The sequence below is a fragment of the Sminthopsis crassicaudata genome, chromosome 1, assembly GCF_048593235.1.
Source record: "Sminthopsis crassicaudata isolate SCR6 chromosome 1, ASM4859323v1, whole genome shotgun sequence".
Lineage (NCBI taxonomy): Eukaryota > Metazoa > Chordata > Mammalia > Dasyuromorphia > Dasyuridae > Sminthopsis > Sminthopsis crassicaudata.
The window spans coordinates 753,293,465-753,306,337 of record NC_133617.1 but is presented as its reverse complement, the minus strand read 5'-3'; the positions used below and the strand labels follow the sequence as shown (position 1 = coordinate 753,306,337).

General features: G+C 56.8%; 1 protein-coding gene across 4 annotated transcripts in view; it reads right to left on the bottom strand.

The window, feature by feature from the left end:
• Positions 1-5,905: 5,905 nt before the first annotated feature.
• AOAH (acyloxyacyl hydrolase) overlaps positions 5,906-12,873 on the bottom strand; it is a 91,374-nt gene continuing 84,406 nt past the window's right edge. For all 4 annotated transcript variants that reach the window (XR_012485057.1, XM_074284525.1, XM_074284526.1 and 1 more), the window contains 2 exons: positions 11,874-11,950; positions 5,906-6,435 (listed from right to left, as the gene is read on the bottom strand). Coding sequence is in view for 3 of the 4 variants with exons in the window: in XM_074284525.1 (XP_074140626.1) it covers positions 6,307-6,435; positions 11,874-11,950 (206 nt within the window). In the remaining variant the exon portion in view is untranslated. The remainder of the gene's footprint in view (positions 6,436-11,873; positions 11,951-12,873) is intronic.

The following is a 12,873-nucleotide window of genomic DNA, read 5'->3' as shown; positions in this document are numbered from 1 at the left end:
ACATTCACTTCCCAGTGTTCCTTCTTTGGGTGTAAACAACTAATATTTTAAAGATCACAAGGTAGAGAAAGAAGGCTGAGGTGGGGCAGTGGATGGAGCACCAGCCCTGAAGTCAGGAGGAGCTGAGTTCAAATGTGGCCTCAGACACTTAACACTTCCTTGTCCCTGGACAAGTCACTTAACCCCAATTGTCTCAGCAAAAAAAGAAGGCTGAGGAATCAGTCACTAGTGTTTGATAGTGCTATTAAAGAACCAGCTTCAAGGGGTTTTAGTCAGGTCCTGCTACAACCTCCACTAAGGGCTGGATTAATCTATGTATAAGTAGATAACTGTGCTTTGATAGAATTGGTTTTCCTTTGTAAAAAGGGTGGTCCCCCCCACATAGCATGGAGGTATCAGGTGGCTCCAAGGAAGATGGAGTGGACAGCTTCAGCTTCTCCCTTCACCTTGATCCAAAGGAGACTTTCGTTGCTTTCAGGAGAGAAAATAAGAGTGGGGAGCAGAGGGTGGCTACTCTGCTACCCTCAGAGAGAGTGGGGATATACAGCTAAAATGCTCTCTCTGCTCTCTCCCCAGTATTGTACTCTAAGACATGTGGTTTTCGTGTTTGATTACTTCTATTTACTGTTTGATTCATAAGCAGGGTCCTTCCCAACCTTTCTTTCCAAGGCTTGACCCCTTTCCCACCAAATACAACTTCCACAGTGAACAAACAAATAGCAGGCACAGAGATGCCCATTTAGCCAGTGGGACAGCAAAGCAGAAATCAGAGAAGGAAACTGGGAAACAGAAAAGGGAGGAGTTTCCCCACCGATCCAGGTTTGAATCACAGAGTCTTCATTAGCACGATTGGAGTCACCGAGAATGTGGGTCTGGGACCAGATTGGGAAATAAGGTCCCTCAGAGCTGACAAACTGCCTCCACTATGGCGGGAGCCTCTCTCTGCCTTTCACCTCAGTTTGTTGCTCGGCTTTCGTGCGTCAGCCAAGTCCGGAGCTTAATGACATGGAACAGTTCTCCTTGGAGCAGTTCAGTGCCGGGGAACCTGCAAGAAGCTCGGGGGCAGTTGAAGAGAGCCGGGAAGCTCAGATATGTTCAGGTCTTCAAAACTTAGATCTGGAGAATCTCTGAATTAGCTCAGAGTCTCCGTTCTCTGAAGATGCTCTCGGTGCTCCTGGCTTCCAGCTTTGAGGGAAGATGGCCCCATTATGGGCTGTCTTAGGAAAAGCCAGGGGAGGAGCCAGCATATCCTTACCCCCAGATTTCTACACCAGAGACTTAGAGAAACCTGGCTTTGATAAGATCTAGAACACATACAGATACACATACTCTCTGTCTCTCTGTCTCTCCCTCCCTCCCTCTCTCCCTTCCTTCTTTTATCTTTCCTTCTCTCTTTCCCTCCTCCCTCCCTTCTTTCTTTCTCTTTCTCTCTTCCTTCCTTTCTTTCTTTTTCTTTCTCTCTCTTCCTTCCTTTCTCTTTCTTTCTTTTTTCTTTCTTTCTCTCTCTTTCTCTTTCTCTCTTCCTTCCTTCCTTTTTCTTTCCTTCTTTTTCTCTCACTTCCTTTCTTTCTTTCTTCCTTTCTTTCTTTCTTTCTTTCTTTCTTTCTTTCTTTCTTTCTTTCTTTCTTTCTTTCTTTCTTTCTTTCTTTCTTTCTTTCTTTCTTTCCTTCTCTCTCTCTTTCTCTCTTTCTTTTTTTCTCTTTCTTTCTTTCTCTCTTCCTTCCTTCCTTTCTTTATTTCTCTCTCTCTCTCTGTCTCTTTCTCCATCCCTTTCTGTCCCTATTCCTGTCCCTGTCTCTCTCTGTGTCGATCTGTTGATCTGACTTACCTCACCCCAGTAGAACTCCTTCAATCTGCATTATCTGCTATATTTCCTCCTTTGTATCCTTTCTTTGATTTCCATTTTGCTATAATTTGGACAAATGGATTTCATGACTATTTACCATGTGTGTTCTTTGCAGAACTGGTGTTTGGTTGGAAGGGAAAAACCCTTGGATATAAAGCTTCGCTCCTTATTCCCTCAATTAATGAAACAATCAGAAGTGAGACTGAACTTGAAATCCACATGACCCAGGCCAAACTATTTGTGGGATGAGAGAACTGTGAGTGTCGGGGGTCAGGTCAGGCTTGGGGCCCAACCTCCTAGAAGTGAGTCTGCTCTGGGGAGAAAAGGGGCTCAATACAGCCATTCCACTGCCTTTCAAGCCATTCCCAACACCCCTGGCCACAGGTGAGGGACAGCCCTTGGAGCATGAGATGGGGTTGAATCTCACATGATTTTTTCAGTGAATAAAGGGAAAACAGCAAGTGCTAAAACTTAGTCGTGTCTTGCCCAAATCCCTAGCCTATCAGAAGGTACAGACTTAAGGAGAAAAGTGTCTATCCACTTTTTTTGCATCTTTAGAGCACCTGATCGCCAGACTGCAGTCCTCCCTTCTGGAGTTAGAAAAAATAAGTCTCTTCAAAATGATGACCCTTTGTGTCCTCTTCCTCCTCCTCCTCTTCATCACAGATAGCATTTTTATAGCACTCTAAGGTTTGCAAAGAGCTTTACTGTAATACCAGAGAAACTGAGCCAAGCAAGAGACTAGTTTTTAATCTTCAATGTGGAGTTTAGGCTCTTGTCCAAAGCCTTCGGTGGAGATAAACTGAGGCAGGGGATTTATATGTGGTTTTAGCTCACTGGCGTTGTTTTTATTTATTTATTCATTTAATTTTTTTTAGCTCACTGGGGTTTGATAGGAGAAACAAAGGCAGGTAAGGGGGGCAAGGAGGCTGGGTGGGGGGACAAGCCATCATTCCAGGAAAGGAACATAACTTACTCCTGACAGGGTGGGGGTGGAGATAAGAAGGTCTGGACGGGAGACTGGGAGACTGGGCAGGAGCAGCCCTCAAAGGGAGGGGAGTTAGCGGAGCCAGGATCCAGATAACGCACCTGGAGTTTGACACAATGGCTTGTAAGGATGGCCAGAGCTTCAGGGTTTTCCTGGGCTCTTTTAAAAAACCCATTCTCCAGTCCTGATGGAAAGGAAGCCCCCTTTGGGTATGGTTTTTTGTTTTTTTTTTATTCAGGGATCAACATTCCAAACATGAGCTCATTGATCCTCATCACAAACCTAGGAGGTTCCCCTTGCACAGACGAGGAAACTGAGGCAGGTATATCTGAAAATGGTGATTGTGTTTTTCTGGGGACTTCTCCATCCAATCGACTCCATTTTTCATCCCGAGTCCCTGGAAGTCCCACCACCCTCTGGAGTCCGGTCATTTGGTCGGCTTTGGCTGTTTTGGCGACTCCAGGTTGGCCTGGAGGGGCTAACAAATGGGGGACCCATATACTAAAACCCCCAGATTGAGGTGCACAGCACCCTGCCCCCCCCCCCCCCAGCTTGGTCGGACTTTGTCGCAGTGTAGCCCTGTGACTGTGGGCCGGTGGTGTTCAGTGGGCGGTGGTGTTCAGAGGAGCCGTATACCTGAGGCTGGCGGGGATGGGGCGGATGGAGGGCGGAGCCCCCCCTCTCCCATGTTTCCTGTGCCTCGGACCATCTGATCCAGGAGCGCGGGGAGTTTCTGGGTAGTCTCCGGGAGGGCAGCCTCTCAGTGAGGCCGGCTGGATGAGGCCGGAACCATGGGCAGTTTTAACCAGGGGCTCCATGGGAGCGCTGGACAGAGACCCGGCTTTAGTCTCTGGGAAGGCGGAAACTCGAGGGAAGCCCAAATTAGTGGCGGCTGAAGTGTTTCTGAGGCCCGAATCCGGAGCCCGGCAGCCTCCCGGGGAGGACGTGGCCCTTGCAGTCAGGCTTTGAGACCAGCCCCCCCCCCTTTGTGCCTCTGAGAACGTGTCCTAGTCCCACGGCAGAGTGGGGGGGCTGTGGGCCTTGCTCAGAGAGCCCCCACTGAGAAGACTTTGAGCTCAGAGAGTCTCACAGCTGAAGCCCTAAGCGGGGGTCTGTGCTCGCAGGGACCAATGGGGGCCAGGAGAGCCCAGCAGGGGGAAGCCGTGGCCAGCACCAGCTCCCCCCCCCCCCCCCAGAAATCGTGCCCTTGGTAGAGACTTGGGAGAAGCTTGCCAGGACCTCGCTGGAGGGCGCCGCCTGGCGGTGTGGGAGGTAAGTGTGGGACGTCACGAGACCTTGCCTCACATCTGTGACGTGGCCCCCGCCGGGCCTTCCTTGTGTGGCCGCTGACGTGGTCCGGCTCAGGGGCAGCAGCCTGCGGTGGGCGTCCTGCGCCCTCCAGAACCACAGGGCCCATCAATCAGCTAATTAGCGATGGAGCACCATAAGGCCTTTGGTCCGTGGGCGGCAGCCCCGTTCTCGGTGTTCCGTGGCTGCGCTGGGGTCCCCAAGGCCCGGCAGAGGGAGGCCGGCCCACAAGGCCTTCCTCCTCCGCCATCCCCAGGCTGGCTCCAATGCAATTATGGCCCAGACAATGGCCCTGAAAGAGGGACGTCCTAACTTCGAGGGGAGAAACCTCTGAGCCAACTCTGTTCATATCACACAGGCTCCAACTGCTGACTTTCAAACACTTTAAATACGAAGTATTAATTTTACTACTGTTCATAAGCATATTAAAAGTTCACCTATGTGTAAATCATACATATGTGCACACGCCTCACAAAGTACACTGTACACGCATGTGTGTGCATGGCGCACGTGTGTTACTGCCGCTCTCTGGGTGGTGAGGGTGACACGGAAGGCCCGTCCCTGCTGCTCGCTGCCAGCCCTCGGGAACTCCTTGGGAAGCGGGTCCCTCGAACCCTTGGCTGGAGACTTTGGTCCCGCGCTGGCGGACAGCGCCTCCCGGCTGCGGGGGAGCAGCTGCCAGCCCCCAGTGCTTCTCCCTCCCCCTCTCTCTGCTTTCTGGAACCGCAACCAGCTCCTGAACGGGGAGGAGGGGCAGCCTGGCCGCTCGGAGAACCCCCAAGCTCGGAGCCCGGAAAGAACCGAAGGTGAGAGGCTGAGTCACGGCCGGAAGCGAGATCGGCCTCCTCCCTCTGTCCTGGCCCCTCCCGAGCCCTGCTCAGGTGGGATCACTTCCAGGAGCACAGGTGGGATCCTTTCCGGGAGCACAGGTGGGATCACTTGTGGGAACACTCCCCGTAGCCTTTGGCTCCCTCACACTCCCACAAAGCTGCGACGCCCTGTAAGCCTCATGCCCGGGATCCACGTGTGCGAGCCTCCCCGCGCTCCGGTCACACGGGAGAGCGCCCCTCGGGCTTATGCGGAGAAAGGTTGGATTTCGGTTTTTCTTCCCTCGATTTCATTGCGGTGACGGACCCGCGTTCCTCGGCTCGCGGCCCCGGGCCTCGTGTGGCCCAGCCCCGCCTCCCCTGCTCCCCGCCCTGACGGAGCCGCCGTTCTCGTCGGCCAGCCCCCCCCCCCCCCCCCCCGGGCTCCGGCTGCTTCCTTCCCGGCCCCTGGAGGCTCTTTCTGCGGCGCTGGGGCGGCGGGAGGACACGGGACGGCGCCGCCGCCGGGAAGCTCCGGGACCAGTTCCCCCCCCTCCCCACGTGCACGTCCCAGATCTAGTCCCCCCCCCCCCCGGCCTTCCCCGCGGGAGACCGTCTGGCGGAAGCGCCTCCGGGGCAGTTCTCCCGGGTCCCCCAGCCGCCGCCGCCGCCCCTGGGGGCTGAGGAAGGCCGGGGCTGGCTCCCTGCTGAGGAGGGGAGGGCCCGATGCAGTTCTGGACGAGGCCGGGAGGGGGCGCCCTCCTCAAGGAAACGTGGCCGCGGCTCCGCGCTGGCCGCCCTCCCCCACGGCTCCCAGCCTCCGCCCCGGGAGATCCTCCCCCAGCGCTTCCCGCAGCCGATCCTGCCGCCCCTTTGTGTCCGCGGCCCCGTGGGTCCCGTCAGGGAGCGGACGGGGCCAGGCTGCCGCCGCGGGGTCTGATGGAAGACTAAACGCGCTGTGACAGGGGGAGATGCTTTAATTCACTCACATGCCACGGAACGGCCTTGCTGCGCACCTACTGTGTGCCCGGGCCGCTTTACGGTGACCTCGTTCAGTCCTCTCGGCAGCCCCTCGGGGCGGGGCTACTGCCCCCATGTTGCAGCGGGGGAAACTAGCCCTGGGCCGGGCTAGGCAAGGGGGGGCGAAGACGAAATTGCCCGGGAGGAGTTTAGTCTATGGAGGCGTCTGGGCCGGGCGCAGATGAGAATCCAGTCACAGAAGTCACCCTGGAGGAAGTCTCCGGCGAGGCAGGGGGAGAGGCGGGGCTGTCCGGGGCTACCCCGGGGGCGGGGGCGAGGAGACCCGCGAACACGAGGGCTGAGAGCCGGGCGCCGTCCAGGAGGGGGCGGGGCCCCGCTCAGTGACCTCCCTGATCCCCAAACAGCCGCTCGATCTGGGCGTTGAACGGGTTCTCCTTCCCAAGGACGCGGGGCCACCGCCGGAGCACTTTGTCCCAGAAGAACCTCGCGGTCAGCTGCGCGGCCGCCTGTGAGAGAGAGCGGCCCACGCTCGGCTTCGGCCCCGCCCCTCGGGTCCGCAGCCGCTCCTTCCGGGGCACTTCATAGTCGGAGGTTCCCTCCCTCAGTGGCCACGCAGCCCGAGGCGCCATCGTGACCCCCCAAACCAGGCCTAAGGACCCAGGAAAGAGGGACCCTCCCCTTGTGCCGGAGAGCTTTCCTGGGAGAGCACCCACCCCTCCCCTCCAACCCGCGCAGCCGCCTCCCCGCAGACCCTCCTGAGGCCCGGGACAGGTCGCTGGGGGCCAGCCGTGGGGGGTTTGTTTTAGGGCAGGGTCCCGCGTGCGCACGTGCGTGTGTGTGAGTGTGTGTGTGTGTGAAGCAGCCAGGGCAGCGCATTTTTGAGAAACCCCCCATGTCCAAAGCCCAACTCACTACCCCCCCTTTTCCTGCATCTCTACCATCAAAGTTACGCTGCTCTCCCGTCACCAGCTTTCCTCCTGAGGGGCCACGTCCCCTCTCCAGTCCTGCCCCCAAACGCATCTAACCGCTTGTCGGGCCTGTCCTTCCTAGGCCGCACTCCCTCCTCCCCATGGTCCCCCCCCCCAGTGCGCCCGATCCCCTCGAGCCGCTGCCTCCCTCGGATCCCACCCCCTTTCAGCTCAGTCCGAGTGGGCCAGGGAACGCCGCAGCTCCCTACTTTCCCTGGCTTTTGAGGCTCCGCTCCTTCCTACCCTCCAGTCTTCCCACACCGTCCTCCTCTCCTCGGAGATCCGCGGCCTCCTTCTCTCCGGCCTCCACTGGCTTCCCCGATCCGGGATTCTCTCCGGCCGGGTCTCTACCACGTGCCCCCCCTTCCTTTAGGCCCCCCCCTCAGATCCCACCTTGTGCAGAAGCCCTTCTCCATTGCCCCGAGCTTCGGGCCTTCCCTGCGCTGCCGGACTCCCTCACCCGCCCGGGGCATCCTCGTTAACCTTGTCTGTCTCCTCAGCGTTTGGTGCGGGGCCTGGCGCAGAGCAAGCGCTTACTAAGTGCTTTTCGGGGGCGTCGCCCTCACGTCTTCCTAACAGCTGCCAAAGTGATTTTCTTTCGGAAGAAACGAGACCGTGTCAGCCCCTACTGGGCAAACTCCCGGACTGGAATCGAACATTAGCTCCCCAAGTCACTCTGAAAGCTCTTCGCCACCTGCTCCCAACCCGTTGCTGCCACTTCACTGGGCCATCCCCCCATTGTAGACTCGGTGAGTCCAGCCCAAGCGAGCCCTGTGTCCCCGAGGGCTCCCCGGGCTGCCCGGGCTTCTGCAGGCCTGGAACCCCCCCCCCCCAGGAGCTCCTGATTTCCCTCAAGCCTCAGTTTAAGCCTTCAGAAATCTTGCCCGATTCCCCCAAGCTGCGGTCCCCGCTCAGCCTTCCTCAGCTGTGCACACTGACCCCCCCCAGAAGACAAACTCCATGAGGGGAGGGTCTTCTCCACTTTTCTCTTTGGACTCCCCGGCACTTAGCACAGCGGTTGAAGCACAGGCTGAATAAATGCTTTTTGATTGATTGTAGCTAATATCTACTTATCTTGTCTATATCTGTCTCTATCCATGTATCAATCATCTATCTCTCCATATCTTTTGATCAGCACGCCTTTTATCTATGTATCAATCATCTGTCTTCACACACATCCATCCATCTTTCTTCACACATACCCATCCATCTATCATCCATCATCCATCCATCTACACACATCCATCCATCTATCCGTCCGTCCATCCGTCCGTGTCCATATCCAGCCATCTCTTTATCCATCCAAGCATCTACCTACCTCTGCATGTGTATCGGCCCACCCATTCCTAGTGGAGGGCTCGCATGTGGCGGGTGCTAAATAAAAGGCCTGATTGATGGGACTCCTGAAGCAGGATCCACACCCAGACTCTCCCTCAAGCCCAGGAGGAAGACTAGCCGGGTGAGTTGAGGAGTGATCAGGCTTTCAGAAATCCCAAGCTCCCTTCTTAAGGGCTTTTGGTGAGAGATGCTGGCAGGCAAAGGTGGGGGAGGGGGAGCGGAGCAAGATTCTCAAGCCCAATTCTGTTTATTTATCTGCTGCTCAGGCCTGATGTTCAAATCATTGATCACTTACTGAGATCTGGACGTTCACTGTCTAAATTCTCTTTTCCCAGAATGACAGAAGCATTTCTTGCTTGGGCTGTCTCGGCTTTGCACTGATAGGCTTCGGTGACTGACTCCTCTTTATTTTTATTTTTTTGCCGAGGCAGTTAGGGTTAAGTGACTTGCCCAGGTCACCCAGCCAGGACGGGTTAAGTGTCTGAGGCCAGATTTGAGCCGGGTCGTCCTGACTTCGGGGCTGGGGCTCTCTCCGCTGCCACCACCGGCTGCCCCAGTGGCCCCTTTTTAGAAGGAAGTCTTTGGCCCTCCTGATGCTGACTTCTGACTCAGTCTTCCCTGGCGGGGCTAGCCGCTTTCCTCCTGGCTTCTCACTCCCTCAGCCACGAGGCCTCCCACCGATTAGCCGGCCTGCCCACCCCTCGCCGCCAGGGTTTTAGCTCGCTCTTCTCATGGACCTTTGGCTCCTGGCCCCCAGCTCTCTGTGGCCTCCCTCACCCCGCTCTGGCAGCTACCACAGGCCCATGCGGGGCTCCACTCCCAGATGTAAATCCTTCAGACAGGTTCTCCCCAGGGAGGGATGGCTGAGAGCCGCAGGCCCGACGCACTGAAGCTGAGCGAGACTCTGCATGCAAATGTGGCTCGGGACTAAAATAACCTTTGAGCCTCGGTCTGGTCCCGAGCTGGGAGTTAATCCTCGGTTCCCTCAGCCGTAAAACAAGGGCTTGTTCTGGACCTTCCTGCTCTAGCCCAACCTGTAGAGAAGCGGCCTCTCAGAACCAGGGGCAGCCCAGGGACATTGGGCTTTCTATAACCAGGTCCAAAGGCCCTGCTGGCTTCTAACTTAGGGCAAACCCAAATCATTTATGAATAAATGGGCCGGTGGGCAGGGAGACTTCCCCTGCTTCGAGGAGACTGAGTTGCAGAGGAAGGGGAGTGGCGTGCCCCCAGTGCCCAGTGCAAGGATGCGAAGCAGGGTATGTACTTGGATTCCCACCAGGCCCAGGGCTCTGCCCCCCCCACCCCCCCAGCTGCATGAGTGATGGGCAGAAACATGGCCCCTGGCAGCAGGGTTTTGGCTGGCAGTAAAATGCACCTGCACAAGGCAATCAGCTTTTTGGAGACGAGGGCCCGCAGCCCCCCAGCTCCGGGCAGATGCCATTGCTGCCGGCACCGGGGAAATTAACTGCTCTGCTCCAGGAAAGACAAACGGCGCCGGGCTATTTTCCCGAACTGTGTGAAACCAGGCCCAGAGAGGGATTTCCCCCAGGATTTGGTAATTGAGGTGGGAGAGGTGAGGAAAGGGCAAGAGAAGCAGAAATAAATTAGCTGCGTTTGAGAGAGTTTTTCGGGGAGAAATCAGTGGGCTGTCATCTCCATGCGCATATGAGAGATGGGCTGCGCACTGAGGGGCGGTGCTAATAACGGCTCCTTTCGGAGCTCTAAGGTTGGGAACGGCGCTGCCGATTTCCCGGCCTTTCACTGGTCCCCATCCTCAGTGCCCACCGTGGACACGGCCTGGCTGAGGGCCAGGACCAGGGGCTTTACTCTCCAAGGGCCCAAGGGGCCCTGAGAGTGCCCACCCACACCAGAAGAGGGGGCTCCCTTTCCTAGGACCTCGGCCTGGTCCGTGCTCTCGGAGCCTCCCCGGAGAGCCTCTTTCCCCGGCACTCGCTTCTTTCAGCTTTTGGGAGAAGGGGAGTGAAACGGTTCCCTTTAAAATCGTCACTGAAACTGTCCCTTTTGATCTTGGGGTCTCGGGCCCTCCTGGGAAAGCATCTCCCCAGACGAGTTAAGTGTCGTCTCTCAATTGGAAACCTTGGTCCAAAAGCGCCCACTGATCTCCCGGGGATGCCAGACCCTCGAGCTCCAACGAGAGACTGGGCCGGGCACCCACAGGCCTCCAGGCCCAGGACTTTGGCTTTCCTTGCAACCTGGAACCTGAGCCTTAGGTCTCCTATAAAAGGCGACTTCTGACCTCCTTTGCAGAGGGTCCAGAGCAGCTTGCTGTGCCTCTGGTGCAGGGGCTGGGGCCCTGCCGGCCGGGAGGCGTTCCCTTCTCGGGGCCAGCCTCCATCTCCCTAATGGGACTTGGCCACTAAAAAGTCGGTCCCAGCACACCCGGCTTCCTCCCCAACGATTAACTTCCATTTTGGCCAGTTAGTGTCCGTCCGTGAGTTCCTTCCCGCTGACCCTCTGCACCGACCAGGAGGTTCCCGTGACTTCCTGCCTGCACTGACCCCCTCCCTCTCCCTGCCCCCCCAAGCCTCCTGTCGGGAGGTCTCCGTCTCCTTCCCTCAGTGAGTCAGGCAGAGCAATGGGCACACAGACAGGACAGGCCTTGCCTACTGGGGGCTCTGGCTCTCACCTATTCACCGATCTATATCTATTATCTATGTATCTGGCATCTATCAATCTATCATCCATATACCTTATCATCTGTATGTCTCTGTATTTGTGATCTGCCTGCCTGCACTGTGCTGCCCCTCCCCGATGACCTCATTTACTCCCATGAGTCCAGCTGTCCCCCCTCAGCAGAGCCTCCCAGAGCTAGAGTCAGCCCAGGTGCCCCCGGGGGCAAGGGCTCCTGGAACCCAGGCAAAGTCTCCCCTCCTGAATACCGATGACCCACACTGGGGATGCTGGGCGGGGAGCGGGGGGGACAGCGGGCTGGGCCCACACCGAGGAGCCCAACTTTGCACTCAGTGACTCCAATGTGGGCCGTTTCACCACGATCTGAATTAGTTTCCTCCTCTGCAAACTTGGGGTGAGGATAAAATGAGGCAACACTGGTGCTCTTCCCTGACCTGGAAGCGCTAAAACACCAGCAGGAGCCCGCTGAGATATTATCCAAGTAACGGACGTCTGTCCTAGCCGGGGGCAAAGCCCAGGTGGTCATGGGAAAAAAGGGGGGCAGCACACACTGGAGGAGACCAGCTTAACCAATACAGTTAATCACTCTCTGTGCTGGGCCTGGAGTCTGGATGGTACAAGGAACACTGGGCAGAGTCCAGGTCCTGGCAGCCGGGCTTGGGTGGTGGGGGGGGGAAGAAGGAGCCCGGCTCTGGGCTGAGGAGGTCTGGATTTGGGCTGTTAGAGAGGCCCTTTGTTGTCGGGATGGAGGGTGGGGGACAGGTGGGGGACCTCCCACCCCACCCTGGGCACCTCTCAGGAGAGCATCCATGAAGCCCAGCACCCTGTGGGCGGGCAGCACAAGCCCCTCTGGCTGCAGTGGCTCCCCTCAGCTCCTTGGAGTGTCCTTCAAGGCCTCCATGTGACCCCCCCACCTTGGAGTGTCCTTCAAGGCCTCCACATGCTGCTCCCCCCCCCCCCCCTCCACGGGCCTGCCCAGCCCTCACCTCGCTGGGATGGAAGCCGTCCGAAGGCTCGATCAGCTGCCAGGTCTCTCCCCCTCTCCTCTGCCATTCCTCAGATACTGCGGGGACACGACCAGGTGATTACTGCCATCGTACATGATGGGAGCTTTTTGCCAAGCCCTGGACTGCCAGGGAGTTTCTGATGCACTTCCCAGGCTGCTTCAGGCCCTTCCCTCTGGGCTCCCTTGTCCACGTGGCATGTGGCCACTTTACACTTTTTAATGTGGGAAATAACTGAGACCTCACTGCTAACTGCACCCGGCCTGACTCGCGCTGCCTCAGTGGATAGAAAATGCCAGGGGGTCTCCCTCTGTACTGCTTCGAAATTATAGGACGATAATGGACATATTATATAACGAAGTATAGTAATTATGAAAAGTTCTAAAAGGTGAATTCTGCTGCTTATTAATTTTGAGCTTTCCAAAGCACTTCCTGTTTTTGAGATTATTTTTGCCTCTCTGCCATTTGTGAGCACTTGATTGACTTCCTCCTTCCCTTCCTTCCTCCCTCCCTGTTTCTTTCTTTTCTCTTTCCTTCTTTCTTTCTTTCTCTTTCTTTTTCTTTTCTTCTTCCTCTCCCTCCCTCCCTCCCCTTCCCCTTCTCTTTCTCTCTCTCTCCTCTCTCCTCTCTCCTCTCTTATCTCTCTCTGTCTTTCTGTCTCTCTGTGTGTCTCTGTCTCTCCCTCTGTCTCTCTGTCTCCCCTCTACCTCTCTCCATCTGTCAGTCTTGGTTGTTGTCCTTTGTTCTTGAACAGGACCCAAAATGACATCACTGTTGGAGGAGGCGGCCTCCCTTCCCCCAGCCATCTGCCTCCCCCTCGGACCCCTCTGCCACCCCTCCTCTCCCTGGTGTCCGATGCTCCTTCCTTGCCTCCTACAAACGTGCCGTGTCTCCCCAGCCCCCAAGCCCCACTCCTGGCCCTTCCCTCCCACTCTCTGCTGCTGCCCTCCTGCCCTTTGTTGCTAACCTCTGGAAAAGTCGC